Raw genomic sequence first — 16,088 nt, 5'->3', positions numbered from 1 at the left:
GTCACATCACATATTTGACCATGGGCAGGATTTCTCTTATTTAGTAGTGGAGGTAAGATATTTTAATTTGATTTAATCTGTTTTAATATTATGTTGAACCTATTTGCAATTTACTTTATTGTGTTGTGTGCTTCCTCGTTCAAAACCTGTCTTGTGATTTTGGAATTCCTCTGACTTTGAGTTTGGGGCATATCTTAAATATTTCCATATTCATTTTTCATCAGGGTTTTTTTTTTATCTGTATGTTGCTTTTCAACAAATATTCATTGTTCTTTAGGGGGGAAATGATCACATCTAATAGAGAATAATGGACCTCATCCTCTTTTCAGATCTAAATGACGTTGCATCTGAAAATGGCTTGTCCCATTATCAGTTTAAAAAAATAATCCTGTCAAGTGCTGCTCAGACTCATCGGCTGAGAAAACTGAGGGGCCCTTCAAAATGCAGAGAGTGTGAGAACTTCATGGTCAATGGTATCGAATGTGAAGAAGTAAGTGAACATAAAGGGAATTGTTTTGCTGCAAAATGGTCAAACAGCCTCCCACTCTCATCAGTGCAACATATGACAGAAACATTGGTAGTCAAAAAAAGGTGTGAAAGTAATTGTTATTTAGGCTTCAATGGTATACTTACATATATGGAGGTAAGCACAAGAAAGCTAACTTTTAAATAAATAGGTATACATCTAAATCTATTAAATTAATTCAATACCCTGCCGTGAGATGCGATCCACTAAGCATGAAATCATATCCCCAACCCATATTAACCCTCTAGTAGTTACATATCTTGGAAATGTAAGAATAACAGGTATAGGAAAGATTCACTATGTGTTCTGACTTGTAATGTGCCTGGTGGGTGCAGGAATAAAGGAGGCCAGTCCCATTCCAATTAGGATCAGGTCTGGATCATGGTTTGTTGTTTGTTTATTTCTGGCCTTATGACAAGCATCTCTGCAGATCCAGTGTTTAAGCTGTGGTCATTCAAGATGATTGCAGAGATTGTCAAGAGTAGTAAGTAATCTGGGAGAATTTTCAATTCTGTAAGATACAATACATTTTTGAAACAGTATATTTATATTATTGAAGAATAGTAAGAGCTGAAAGAACTTGAAGCTTTAGTTTCAATCAGTATGTTCCTGAATGACTTAATCTGAATTAGTTAACATATCTTTGGCCCAGGGGTAGGTTCTAAATTTTTTTACTACCGGTTCTGTGGGCGTGGCTTATTTTGTGGGTGTGGCTTGGAGGTCATGTGACTAGATGGGCGTGGCTAGCTGGTCAGAGTCATTTCTGGAAGGTCCTCGCACTTACGGCCAGTCCTCGCACTTACGACCCGACTCATTTGTTTGCTTTTAACACTGATCAGCTGTACGACGGCCCTTTGAAGCCCCACGGCAAGAGTTTAAACAGTTTTTTTCCCTCTAGTCATCAGCTGGGACTCAGGAGGCAGCAATAGATTGGGGGGTGGGACCAAATAAAAGGTAAGAATAACGTGGGTGGGTGGGTGGGTGGGAAGGTGGGGCGGGGGAGAACCGGTTCGGTGATGTCATATCATCACCGCTACCGGCTTGGCCGAACCGGACTGAACCGGGAGGAACCCACCACTGCTTTGGCCCATTATGAAAAATAGACAAGTAGGCTAGAATTTTGAAGAGGTCCAATTTTTGTTCTGTGTTCATTGAAAGTACTAAAAACTCAGCAGACATTAAGCATCAATTTGAATTTTTGATCCACCTCTTCAGACATCTAAGTTCAGTACTGGGAGGAATAGACTTCATGTTTCTATATAGTAAAGCAAGAAAATGTGTTACATAAGTGCACAAAATGGTGGCCTATTACAAAAGCTCAAAATAGTATGGTTTAAGAAATAGCTATTTGATAAGACTGATCCAATACTTTGGGGATTTTTTTCACAGTGCCTATTGACCTGCCATAAAAAATGTCTGGAGACTCTTCTTATCAATTGTGGTCATCAAAAACTGCCAGCCCGGGCATCACTATTTGGAATTGACTTCAGCGATGTGCCAAGGGATTTCCCAGAGGAGGTGCCATTTATTGTGATGAAATGTACATCAGAGATAGAAGCTCGTGCCTTGGGAGTGCAGGTAACTCATTCTTCTATGCATACATTCCAAGTTTTATTCCTGTTTCAAGGTAAGAGCAGGAACAAAATTTTCATTCCCTTTCCTAATACAAAGATGGAATTAATTAAGTCACCTATGCATGCTTTATATTAGTCCACTTCTGTGGAAGCATACAATTCTTCATAAATGAGAATGGCAAGCTGTTTAACAGCTGGAGCAAACATGTCTGACTATACCTTTGTCTGCATATAGATCAGAATTTTATATATATTGTAATTTCAGGATCCTTACATGTATTGTTATTGTTACATGCTGGTTTTTCATCCAGTCTGAATTTCAGACTGAACAAAATATATCTCCAGGTTTCTGAGCTGGCAGAAGTATATTTTCTATAATAAATTAACTAGAGTTTGGTGTTCTAGCATTTCAGTCTCTCCTCCACCTGCATCTTAGCATTTCTGAATCAGATCGATGTTCCGGTTGTCATTTGGGCACCTATCTATATGTGTTGTTCATCAAACTGGCTTCCTCTGATTTGGTCTCCCTTTGCCTCTCCTCAATGCAGGGAATATACCGCATTAGTGGGGCGAAAGCACGCATGGAGAGATTGTGCCAAGCCTTTGAAAATGGGCGAAGGTTGGTGGAGCTGTCAGAACACTCACCCCATGACATCACTGGAGTCCTTAAACATTTCCTTAAGGAGGTAAGGAATGAAAACGGAGAGCATCCTTAGCACCCCATTTCCCTACAGCTGAAAGTGGTTTTCTGAGATGTGTCTCTTTAGCTGTGGGAGTTCGCAAGGAACATTTTTCCAGAAACACATTGATATTAAAAGACAGCTCACAGTTATTCCTTCCCTTATAATAAACATCTTGCATTGCCCCCAGCTTTCACAATCTAACAGACTCGTATATGCTGGTCTATGGCTAATTTGATTGACTGATTGATTGACTTATAGACATCATATAAATTGCAGTTTGCCTACTATTTTCCAGATGTGCTCTTATATTTTTGCATCTATTCTTATTGTCCTTGGTTTTTTAAAAGCACAATCTCTTATGTGGTTTGCATCAGAGAAGGATCTTCATTGGCAACTACTTACTACTTTCTACTTCCATTCTCATTTTACAAGATATTTTCAAAAATAAGGTTCTGATCTTGGCCTCCAGAGAACAAAGTCCATTCACTGCACTGTAAGATGACTGCTTAGGATTCGCTCCTCAGTGTTCTCTTCTGCAGACTAAACACACTCTGTTCCTTTAACCATTTTGGATAGGACTTGGTTTCTTACCATTTTGGTAGCCATTCTCTGAACTCATTCCATGTGGACCTGGCTAAGGCAGAGTAAAATAATAACCTCCTGTGATCTGGACATGTTCATACATTTACAGTATCTATATAGCTGTCCATTTGAGTGCACAAATCTGTGCAGCTCACAAAAATATATCCTCAAATTTGATTCAACTTTTTAGCAGCTGCATCATACTGTTGTTTCATGTTCTACTGGTGATTAACTAGAACATTCAGTTTCTTTTGACATGTACAGGTACTCCTCGACTTATAACAGTTTGTTTAGTGACTGTTCAAAGTTACAACAGCACTGAAAAATGTGACTTAATGACCGTTTTTCACATTACGACCTTTGCAGCATCCCCATGCTCGCGTGATCAAAATTCAGATGTTTGGCAACTGATTCATATTTATGATGGTTGCAATGTCTTAGGGTCATGCAATCCCCTTTTGTGACCTTCTGACAAGCAAAGTCAATGGGGAAGCCAGATTCACTTAACAACCATGTTACTAACTTAACAACTGCAGTGATTCACTTAACAACTGTGTCAAGAAAAGTCATAAAATGGGGCTAAACTCACTTAACAAATTTCTCACTTAACATAAATTTTGGGTTCAATTTGTAAGTCAAGGACTACCGGTAGTACCGTCAAATTAGGTCTCCCATTTTGATTCTTATATGTTTCATTTCTTCTCCCTACATGCAGACTTTACATTTCACCCTGTTAATTTTCATTATATTTACTGTATTTCAGCCCACTGTTAAATTTCATATTGTTTATTTCAGCTCAGTTATGCTGTAACCTGTCTAGATTTTATTATTATTATTATTTTCTTTGTAAAAGTTACCTGTTCCTCCTCATTTTGTACATGTGTGTAACAGGAGTTCTGAGTTCATAAAGGAAAGATGTAAAATTCTAGAATTTTCTGAAATGCACAGAATTCCATTGCTGCATAGGAGATAGCTCATGGTATGGGCACATCTTCCTTAATGGGGATCATTAAAGTTCAACAGCTCAGTTTATCTGACATTCTCAAAATTTGAACACTTGTTTTGAAATATGTATGTGATGTGAGAAACTGAGATAGAACTATTCTCTGAAACTGGGATAACATGGCAGGATCCAGTAATACTTGTGATCAAATTTAAACCCAAGAAATCTGCACCAGTTAAATATTATGATGCATATTTTGCAATTTTTTTTGCTACAGCTTTCCAGCCCTGTGCTTCCATTTAAACTTTATGAAGATTTCATGGCTTTCTCAAGAAATTTGCAGAAAAGTGGGGATAATTCTGAGACAGATCCCATCAAGACCACCAAGGATTTGCTGAGCAAATTACCAGCAACAAATTATAATACTATAAGGCATCTTATTGCTCATCTGTACAGGTAATGAAAGAAATAGCATTGAATATGCAGCTTTTGTCATGTAGGGCAAATTAACTCTGTTAAATTAATCTGATCTGGATATCATTTTTATTGCCAACAAATTGACTGTAACTTTTATCAGTGAATTCTAATCATACCCTTTTTTAAAAATGAATGTAAGTTAAGAGAATGGGGCAGTGACTTGGAACAGAGCAAAAAACATTATTTTAAGTGGTACAGAAGTATATGAAATTACATTAATGGAAAGTATGAAAAAGGAATGATAGAATGATGAGGTGAAAGAGATTAAGGGTGAAAAAAAATGCTTAAGCTGCAGAAGTAAGAATAAAAGGAAGACATCCCGTAGAAAGTATTTAAACTCTTTTACAAGTATAAGAATGCATGAGTTCACTCTCAACCTCTAATTGGCAATTTCCACCTAATCTTCTATTGTAGTGGTATTGCCTCCTCTTCTTTAGTCAATCATTGCACCAAGCCCTTTGTTCTTGGCTGCTAGGCTATCCACTTCCTTTTGAAGGGACTTTGCTGTCATAAATGGGTGAAACACTTGTAGAAAGTTAGCACCCACCCCTTTCCTGGAAGAATGAAATATTTTAAGAAATATTAAAAAGGCAGAATATTATGTTTCCTTGCATGAGAAATGGAGAAGCATGTTTTAAAGACAAAGCAGCTCCCACCTTCCTGCCTCCCCCCTTTTTGTCAATGGGCCAGAGGCAGAAACTCAATCTTTGTCAATGGACCATCATCTGCAACACAATAGCAACAGAAACTAACACAATGGGACCCATCGAGGACAGAAACTCACCACATGGCACTTGGGAAGATTACATCAGCCAGCAAGGCTAGCTAAGACCTCCACCCCCTGGGAGTCTGACAACCAATCAGGATACTCTTTCTGGGCCCCAGGAAGTTCAAAGCCAGAGAAAGCATAAAACCTGGGGACTCGCTGTATCTCGGCCCTTTTTCTGTTCAGGAAGTCAAACTATGTGATCCTGTCCACCATTAAACCATCTTTCCAAGCAGTCTCCGTGTTTCCAGTGTCTTTTTTCCCCACTTGGAGCTGAACCCAGAAGGATATTTCTTCCTACACACTGCATTTTTGTCCTGCCAGTTTCCCCTTTAGTTGGAGTCATAGGAAGAATGATAAAAAATACACTTTTCCTTTCTCTTTTCCTTTTTCCTCCCCACTAGTCGACAGCTGGATGTGCTAAATGGGAAGGTTCCAGGGGCAGGTTCCAAATCCCGTTGCTACCTGTTTGCTAGTGCGTGTGTGCGCGCAGTGCTTCTGTGCATACGCAGAAGCGTCCGGATGGGTGGGCGGAGCCTCCAGCCGATACCGGTTCACCCGATCCAGTGCGAACTAGTAGCAACCCACCACTGGAAGATTCTGAATACAAAGGGAAATCAACTAAGGGGCTGATACAAATGTCTATCAATGAAAATCCACATCCTCAAACCCACCCAAAGAAAGAAAATGTCCAGTGGTTGTTTTACTAGCACGGGTGAGAAGAGTAAAGAACTAGGGGAATCTATCAATCAGGGCTGGACAGGACAGGACACCTGGCAGCATCATTTCCAAAACTGAAGAAATGGAAAACAATTTCTTAAGCCAGTTTCATTTTTAGCTGGTCTCTGCACAGGAGACAAGTAGCTTAAAACAAACAGAGCAAGGAATGGTTAAAATTAGAAGAGGAACACAAAATGCAATGCAGTTTTGATAGAAACATAAAGTTGGTTTGGAAGTGGAGAAAAACAGCTTAAGAAGCCTCTAGCATGGCGAATGGAATTAAGAATAAAAACAATGGAATTATTTTCAATGAAATTGAAACCGGAATCTTTTAGATATTTAATAATACGTTGCTGCAAAGAAGGATAATGAAATGTCATAGGGTGGGACTGCAATAAATATTATGTTAGTGTCCAGGAAAAAAATTAGAAAGGAAAGTCAGAAATATTTTGAGAATAATGAAAATAGTAAAGCAGCAGGTATTTTTTCTTTAGATATTTTTATCCCACATTTTATAAATAACTTAAGGGAATGGACATAACTAATATTCCTTCCTCCTCCTATTTTCCACAACAATCCAGTGAAGTGAGGTGGGCTGAGAGAGAAGGGTTGGCCCAAAATCAACCAGCCAGCTTTCAGGCCTAAAGTGAAACCACAACTCACAGTCTCCTGGTTTCTAGCCTGGTACCTTAACTGCTAGACCAAACTGGCTATCTAGGTTTAGATAGTATATTTGAGAGATATTAAAATATTAATGTAATTAATTGTGCAAATTGTATGAAGGCTACGTCTGTGCCTACGAACTGGAAGAATACTATACTTTAATTCAGTGATGAAATCCAATTTTTTTTACTACCGGTTCTGTGGGCATGGCTTGGTGGGCAGGATGTGGCTTGGTGGGCGTGGCAGGGGAAGGATACTGCAAAAACCCCATTCCCTCCCCACTTCTGGGGGAAGGATATTGCAAAATCCCCATTCCCACCCCACTCTGGGGCCAGCCAGAGGTGGTATTTGCTGGTTCTCCGAACTACTCAAAATGTCTGCTATCGGTTCTCCAGAACCCCTCAGAACCTGCTGGATTTCACCCCTGCTTTAATTCCCTTGTAAAAAAGGAAAGTTAGCAAATGGGTAGACTTGCATAAATGGAATGCTTTCTTTGGGAAGAAAGCCTTCAGAAATGGGACAGTGTAGATGTCAAGGAAGAGAGGCTTCCTGGATGTTGATATTTCCCTGTGTATGAGTTTCCAACTCAGGCTGGCAATAGATTTGGAATTCACAAAGGAAGAAGAATGCTGATTACTTGGACATCATATTTCAACTATGTATCCCTGTATGTGTGCATGCTTCTGGAATGTTCTGCCTCTTCCTGTGACAACTTGCCACGGCAGAAGAGGAGAAGGTGGGAGAGAGTATGAAGTGTCGTCAGTGACAATAGAGATGGCAGTAGGCTTGCCTTTGGGACAGAATGCTTTGAAACTGGGACGCCGCAACCCATGATGGATCCTTGGCAGTCTTTTGAAAGAAGCAATTTTTCTGGAAGGTGCAGAACCAAGAAAGCAGAGGGAAAAGTTAGAAGCCATTTTCCTTCCGGCTGCACATGCTGTTTCTATCCAGCCCAAAACAACCAAGAGCTGCAAGAAGATAATGTGTATTCTATTGTGTGCAGCCAGCAATTTGCCTGTCTTGCTGCAAAGGTGCAATCAAATAACTATTTTCAGGGTTAGACAGAAATCTCAGGAGTGAGAGGAAAACACGGTGATGTTTCTGTGTGTGCAAGAGCTTTAAATTACAGTGACATCCACCCATCTTTGAGTCTTCAGAAAACTAAATTAGCATGAAATTTGCTGTCCCTTTTGCCAGTCCATATGCTGCCTCTCTCTCATCTCTGCTCCCAGTTGTCTATGGAGATTCTCAGTCATCCAGGTCATGGTTGTCCCAAAGGTGCTTTTTCAAGAGGCAACAGGACTTTCTTGTTTTTCTTTGAAGATGTTTCGCTTCTCATCCAAGAAGCTTCTTCAGCTCTGAAGAAGGTTCTTGCATGAGAAGCGAAACGTCTTCAAAGTAAAACAAGAAACTTCAGTTGTCTCTTGAAAAAGCACCTTTGGGTCTGTTCCCAGTTATTGTCGATCACCTAATTTTCCTCTAAAGTGATAAAACCTAACAGATTTTTTGATGTTTTGAGACTGCCCTTGCAGAGAATTGGAATATGGAGAAAGATGTTACAGTACAGCTAAAAATGACATGATCATTCAGGACAAGATGAAGACCACATCAAAACATGAGCTTTTCTGAGGATATGACCTAGTCATAATTGAAAACAAAACAAAACAATTTTTTTTTTTGTTATTTTGGATACATTACAGCAGAGGTAGAAATTAATGGATTTAACTGCCCAATGCAGATAATAGCAAGGGAACACAGAATTGATTCTGGAGTCACACAAAAACCATGGTGAAAGTTCTCAGAGTCTGGTATAAACTCCTGGTATGAAGAAGACGTTTGTAGAATAGAGGACGGGATTGCTGAAATACATAGCAAGAACCAGGAGGAAAGAAGAGACTCCACAACTATATGTTAGCACAATTGTTTTCACACTGATACGATGAAGTGAATTGTTCCTTATTTATTATATAGGGGAAACATTCTTCCTTCAAGATGACAATTTGCAAAGATACTGTATTGGTTGATGTTTATGTTGCTACATTTTATTTCTGATAATTTCTGCCCCTGCACAATTATTGATGTAAAGTTGTAAAATGAGTATTAGTTAATGTGTATGTAAGAAGGTGTGTGTGTGTTTGTATGTGTATATGTATGTATGTGTATATGTGTGTATGTATACATACATACAGATACACACTTTGGGATAAGATCTCTGGTAAGTGACTGGCATGGCAACTGCAAAACCAGCTGGAAACACAGTTTAGAATCTACACGCCATTATGTTCTCCATTCATGAAAAACTATTGTGCCCAAACTTTTTAACCTTTTCTAACCCTGTATTTTTCTTTTCAAGGGTGGCTGAAAGATATCAGGAGAACAAGATGTCCCCCAACAACCTGGGCATCATCTTTGGCCCTACTCTGATCCGCCCTCCCTGTAATAATGATGTGTCCATGTCATGCCTGGTGGATTCAGGATACCAGTCCCAGCTGGTTGAATTTCTTATCCTGAACTATGAAAAGATATTTGGGATGGATGACCTGCCTTCAGCTGGACTTTGTGACTGTGAAAACTCTTTGAAACAGGCAAATACTAATGAAGTTCTTTCAAGCAATCAAAGACTTTCCAATGCATCTTTAGAGGTAGGAATCAGAGATGGCCTGGCCTTAATTGAAATAAATGAGCCTCTTTGAGCAATAGACTGAGATAAATGGAAAAGTGGATTCAAACTACCCAACCTTGGTGGCTATGGGCTTTTAGTCCTCTGGGTCCAGATGATATTTCATCTGACTCTGGACGGGCTGGCACTCCCCCAGACGGAGCTGGTGTGCAATTTGGGATCTCCTGGACTCACAGCTCCTGCTCTTTGCCCAGATTGGTCCAGTATGACAATTGCACCTCTTTCTGGACCAGAAGGTCTTGCACATGATTACCCATGCCTTGGTCATCTCCTGTTTGAATTACTGCAATGCACTCCTAATGGGACTGCCCTTCAAGACCACCTGGAAACTTCAACTGGTCCAGAACATAGCAGCACGCATGGTAATGGGTGCCTCTGGGTTTGCACCAGTGGTGGGTTCCTCCTGGTTCAGCCCGGTTCTCCCAAGCCGGTAGCGGTGATGATATGACATAACCGAACCAGTTCTGCCCCCCCCCGCCCCCCTCCCTCCCCACCCACCCCCTGCATTATTCTTACCTTTTATTTGGCCCCACCCCCAGTCTATTGCTGCCTCCTGAGTCCCAGCTGATGGCTAGAGGAAAAAAAACTCTTGCCATGGGGCTTCAAAGGGCCACCCTACACCTGATCAGTGTTAAAAGAAAACAAGTGAGTAGACTGGTGCCTGCAAAAATACATGAGTAGATCAGTGCCTGCCAAAATACATGAGTAGATCAGTGCCTGCCAAAATAAACGGGTAGACCAGTCCCTGCAAAAATACATGAGTAGATCAGTACAGCTCTGCAAGCAGTTAAAAGCCTGGTAGACCAGTACCTCTGCTAAATCCTAAATAATTGTCACATGACGATCAAGCCATGCCCACAAAATATGCTTCTGCGTATGCACAGATCACCGATGATGACATCAGGGGTGGTAGGCGGGGCCTCCCACCAGTTTTACTACCGGACTGGGGGCAACCCACCATTGCCTCTGTTGCTTGAGCTGTACTGACTTCCAGTTTCTTTCCAGGAGTAATTCAAAGCATCTTTAAAGTCCTGTATGACATAGGGCCACATTACTTAGGGGCCACTTTTCCCTAAGAACATTTACCCATCCTACCAGATCACATAGGGTGGGCATGTTCCTAGTCCCTTCCTTTAGATTTTGTCATTTGATAGGAGCTAGAAAGTATGCATTTTCTATGGCAGCCCCTGCCCTATGGGACACTCTGTCCCCTGAAGCTCAAGAGGCCCATGCCCTCTTAGCCTTCTCTAAAACACTGAAGATCTGGCTTTCTCCCCAAGTACTGGGATAAGGTGATTGCATATCTTGGCACCAACTTTTTGTTTTTAATGTGATTGGCTTTTATAGTTTTAACGTGGTATTTATCTTGTTTTAATTTTTCATTGGGAGCCATCATGGGTTTCTTATAAGATGGAGCAGGGCTATATACATATTTTTTAAAACACTGCCACTTTTTTCATTCTGCCTAAAGCACACAGCCAGCCATTCCATGCGTGTCTCTCTAAGGTGGCCCTCTGTGATATATTCCAAAGAGGCTATAAAAGGCTGCATAATTTAAGAATAATAATAATCAGCTGTTGTTATTAGTATTAGTAATATCATAGTTAGAGGAAATAAAGGGAACCTATATAGGAATTGCACTTCATTTTACCCAGACAATAATCCTGTAACTTAGGTTGGAGTAAGAATGAGTTTCCTTGGCTAAGTCCCTGATCTAACCCCATAACCATTACACCAAATATGACATTCAAATATGTAAGTGAAGCAACCTAGAACTAAGAAGAAATTTCCTGACAGATCAATTAACCAGGGGAAAAACTTGCCTCCAGAAGTTGTGAATTCACCAACATTGGAAGTTTTTAAGAAGAGATTGGACAACCAGTTGTCTGAAATGGTACAGGGTTTCCTGCCTGAGCAGGGCATTGGACTAGAAGACCTCCAAGGTCCCTTCCAATTCTGTTATTCTAAATTCTAAAATATACTGTAGATTCTCAGTGTTAGCAGAACTAAAGGGTTGAGTGGATAGTCTGCCATTTTTGTTTTCTCAAAGTACATCTTTATTTTGATATTTCAGGGTACCGTTAAAATTATTATCATAAATAAAAATAAAAATTTGAAATACAAGGGATGTTTCTCTTTAGAAAACCTATAACACTAATTTTTTTTCAAAAAGTAGCACAGAATTTACTTTAGAAAATAAAAATGTCTAATGAGCCAAGGTGGCGCAGTGGTTAGAGTGCAGAACTACAGCTACTTCAGCTGACTGCTAGTTCAGGGGATCAGCAGATCAAATCTCATTGCCTCAGGGTTGACTCAGCCTTCCATCTTTCCGAGGTGGGTAAAATAGATTGTTGGGTGCAATATGCTAATTAGTATACTGTCTTTGGTGTAAGCCGCCCAGAGTCCTCAGAGAGTGGGCGGCATAGAAATATGACTAATAAAATAAATAAAAAAAATATATCACCCTACTAAAATCTCACACAGCTTTCTTGCTGCAATTAGGTAAAATTGGTGGAGGAACTCAACCAGATTCATAGCAATATTTTTTTTTTCCAAACAGAGCTCTGCCTCCAAGCTATGTTTGGGTGAAGATGATTGTGGAAGTGAGGACAGTTCCTTCACTGAGGTCAAGCAGAAAGACACCATGGAGCAAACTGTCAACCCCGTAGGTAATTTTTCTTCTATAGCAAACCATTTTTTTAAAAAAATATAATGTTGAGAAATCTTCATTCTACCCCAAATGATTAATTATCTAAAATACCATGTTCTTCAGAATGAGAAACAGCAGCATAAGGCAGTTCTGAAATTCTAATTAATTATGCCATCTAAACTGAGTTAATTAGGATGACTTTGTCTTCCCCAGTCCAAGACAGTTTTGAAAAGTGACAGCATTCTCCTAAAGGATGCATAGCACGGAATATCTTAATGCTGAAATTTATGAAGATTTAAACTATGTTATATGAAAATCACGTATAGGTACAAAATGGAAAATGATCATATTTACATACCTGGTTGCAAGCTGATTTGGTTTAATTTAAAACAATTCTATGTAGGTAAGGCCAAGGATTTTCATGTTTCCACCAACTATAGCCCCCCCAAAATTCTTTGTAGGAGAAAAGCAGGTGGAGCTAGGAGGCAGAGTTAAGTGCATCATCAGTTTAGAGTCCTTGTGTTCCCACAAGTGATCGAAGTCCAATCCTTCCTGAATTCTGTTGATTTTTATCTGGCAACAATTCAGTTGACCAGATTCTTGTGTATCAGCTTGAATAAATCTTCTATACCAGTGGTCACCAATTGGTGGTCTGTGAACCACTGGTGGTCCATGAGAAAATTTTGGTGGTCCGCAGAAAAATTATTTTCATTTTATATATTGCACTAAATCAGGGGTCTTCAAACTACGCCCCCTGGGCTGGATACGTGCAATGAATGTTTGTGTTGCTGCAGAGTCTCACCCTTCAGGGTCTTTTTGTGCGGGTCGGAGGGGGGTAGAAATTCTGACTCAGGGTCTGCTTCAGCCTCCTAGTATGGGGCTTTGGGTGAAATCTGGAGAGAAGTGCCGCTGGTGGTGAAGAGCCAGAGGGCCTTGTTCCAGTGGACTGCATCATGGCCTAGAACTGGCTGACTATCTCAGCCCGCTGAGCCTTCAGGTGCCGGTACCTGGCCTTGCACTCCCGTAGGTCTTCCTTCTGCTTGGAAAGCCTACGCTCATAGTCCTCAGTGAGGTGCTTCTGCTGAGCCTCCTTCTCAGCCAGATCCAATCTGAACTGAGCTGTTTTGCCAACTCTTTCTCATGGTGGCCGCTTAGCACCAACAACTGCTTCCTGTTGGGGTCCTAAGGAGCCCAGGTAGGCAGGCAAGGAGTGGCTGGGAGGGGAGGGGCAGGTAGAGGCCGGCAAGGTGCCCCTCGACACGAGTGACATTGATTTGGCCATACCCACCCAGTCACATGCCCATCTAGCCACGCCCACCCAGCTGGTCATTAGGCAGATCATATTAGTGGTCTGCAGGATTTAAAATTATGAATTTAGTGGTCCCTGAGGTCCAAAAGATTGGAGACCTCTGTTCTACACTGCAACTTTTCTAATAGTCCTGACTAATAGTATCTGACATTCTTCAAAGTAAAACCATTGCATATTTTCCAGAAGTGTCTGATTAACTATTATGTAAAGGAAGATGTTGAGGATGGAACTTTGGGGCAGGTTCAGCTAGTCTCTTACATTTTAGGATAGTAAATAGCATTAAATGATATATGAGTCTGAGATGCAGATACATCAATAAAAAAAATAAAAAGGCTATAAAACATAGATGGTTGATGGATTTGGTCCTTTTATGAAATACCTATAACAGAGTTTGTGGCATATGCAAAAAACCTGCTGCTGCCCTGATTGTAAGAGATCTGTATTATCTTATACCAGTCAAAATGTGTGAAGGGTGGACAATAAAGTGCTTCCTCAAAGAATCCAGCTAATCTTTCATTGCTTTTAGAAAAACACTATGTGCCTTTAAACTCATGGTCTGCTGGGTGATGCATGGAACAAATTGCCTTTCCTCATTCTTTATCAGATTCTTTTTTCTTCCCATTCAGAGCTGAACAGGACAAATGACACAGAACTGCAAGACTTTATACTTGATCCAGAAGTTACTCTCAACCCACAATCCAGAGGACGCTTCAACCGGATGCCAGTAAAACATCCTCGTACCATTATCCCCAAAGTTTCCAGTCTGCCCCTGCTGGCTGCTGTTTTGTCTAATTCAGAGGCAGTCAGTAGCCGGTTGGAGACAAGTCCAAGTAGACGCAGTGCCTCACCTGATACCTCTGGAAAGCGTAAACATTTTTCAATCACACCAGAAACTGCTAGGATTGTTTCCAAGTTGCAGGCTCAAAATGGAACAGAAGATTATTATCAAGCTCAGCTTGGGGCAGCTCTCCAGGAAAAGCCTCTGGATGCACTGGTAGAAAATAAGACTGAATCCCAAGCTAAAATATTGCTTGGGAAATGAACTGGACAAAGGACTAAAATCTCAATTCTTGGAGATATTCTGAAATGCATACATCTCAAAACATCAGGGCTCTCTAGTGAATTTGGAGAGTAAACAAAGCAGCCCTGGCTAAGTCTAAGAGGAATGAGGTATTTATACGACTGTTCCTGAAGAAAGGGGTGAAATAGAACTGAGCAGCTGAGATACTAGAAACTGTAAACCCTGTGAAGCAGGCTTTCAAACAGGGAGTATTACTGCAAAGGCACTGTGGAGCAGCAAAACATTCCTAGGGAAAGTGGTGGGAATTTTGCAGAAATGGACAGAGCCTTGGAAATAACTGGTATGCCTGTTCCCAGTGGCCATATTGTACAGTATGTTAATACATGGTATGAGCGTTCAGGCTTATGTTTGACAAGGATAATGTGACTGTGTTGAAACCACATGATGGAAATTTTGATCCGATTACTATCAGAAAAACGGCATACAGTATATCCAGAACATTTAAAGTTATCAAAATGATCACTAAAGAAAGATAAATTCTATGTAAATTGTGCAAACCAAACCCCCCACCCCCCTTTCAAAATCTTGAAATGCCATTTCTTTAGCTTCTGAGCAACAACATGTTTATCCATTATCAATCCTGGAAATGTACAGTACTTGTTTTAAAAAATGAAATTTATTTTTGGGAAGCTGAGTTCTGTATTAATTGTATGTATCTGCGCTTTTTATTATCCATTTGTACAGAATGGTCTAAAATAGTATTGGCTAAACAGTGTAGTGGTTCTCTACTGAGAACTAATATTAGGAGGAAAGTATGAATGATTGTATATAAGAAAGCAATGTATGTTTCTTGTAGAGACTGCCTGGATAAGGAGATGGGCCAGGGCAGGTAGATGGTTGATGTGACGTTGCTGGAATATTTTCTTATGAACATGTTAACACCTATAAGGTTCTCTTTGTGTAGAGTTGCCAGTAGGACATTAGGCATGAATTTTTACAGGCAACTTCCCTCTATATATATTTCTTAAATTCCATCAACCATCTCTTCTCACTTTTTGTATAACAAAATTGGTTGAGCATAATTGGTTGAGTTCACACAGTGCATTAAATACTCTGGTGTGTTTTAATCTTGATTTGATTAGGAAGCTCTAATGCTTGGTTTACACATGATGCTAAGGCCAAAATCATGGTTTACAAACCACAAACCGTTTATACCTAAACATAATGTTTAGGTATAATGTTTACAACACTGTATGAAAATTGTAAGAGTTGGTAAGAGGACAGATTGAAGAAGCCATGGCGGCCTCAGCTCCCATATCAATAACAGATGTCTGCCTGATCGTTATGGGGCATCTGCCACTAATAGAAACTTCTGATTCTATGTATATGCACTGAAATACGTATGTACCTATGTAATTTTGCTGGCAAACTTCTCTCGTAGAGATGCTCAAATGCCCCATTCATAGAATTTGCCCTGCAATAGTGAAGTCTTCC

The 16,088-nt window shown here is 40.2% G+C and overlaps 1 protein-coding gene across 1 annotated transcript in view; it reads left to right on the top strand.

Moving 5' to 3' along the window:
- The window catches only part of GMIP (GEM interacting protein), a 78,485-nt gene extending 63,277 nt beyond the window's left edge, over nucleotides 1-15,208 (top strand). Inside the window, exons 16-22 of the mRNA XM_070935037.1 lie at nucleotides 330-490; nucleotides 1,916-2,104; nucleotides 2,649-2,786; nucleotides 4,586-4,764; nucleotides 9,288-9,576; nucleotides 12,175-12,283; nucleotides 14,200-15,208. Coding sequence (XP_070791138.1) covers nucleotides 330-490; nucleotides 1,916-2,104; nucleotides 2,649-2,786; nucleotides 4,586-4,764; nucleotides 9,288-9,576; nucleotides 12,175-12,283; nucleotides 14,200-14,615 — 1,481 coding nt within the window. The 3' untranslated portion in view covers nucleotides 14,616-15,208. The remainder of the gene's footprint in view (nucleotides 1-329; nucleotides 491-1,915; nucleotides 2,105-2,648; nucleotides 2,787-4,585; nucleotides 4,765-9,287; nucleotides 9,577-12,174; nucleotides 12,284-14,199) is intronic.
- The last annotated feature ends 880 nt before the right edge of the window (nucleotides 15,209-16,088 follow it).

This window comes from Pituophis catenifer, unplaced genomic scaffold (genome assembly GCF_029215685.1).
Source record: "Pituophis catenifer annectens isolate HBS135680 unplaced genomic scaffold, rPitCat1.0.hap2 SCAF_2, whole genome shotgun sequence".
NCBI classification, from domain to species: Eukaryota; Metazoa; Chordata; class Lepidosauria; order Squamata; family Colubridae; genus Pituophis; species Pituophis catenifer.
This window is presented reverse-complemented; position numbering and strand designations above follow the sequence as displayed.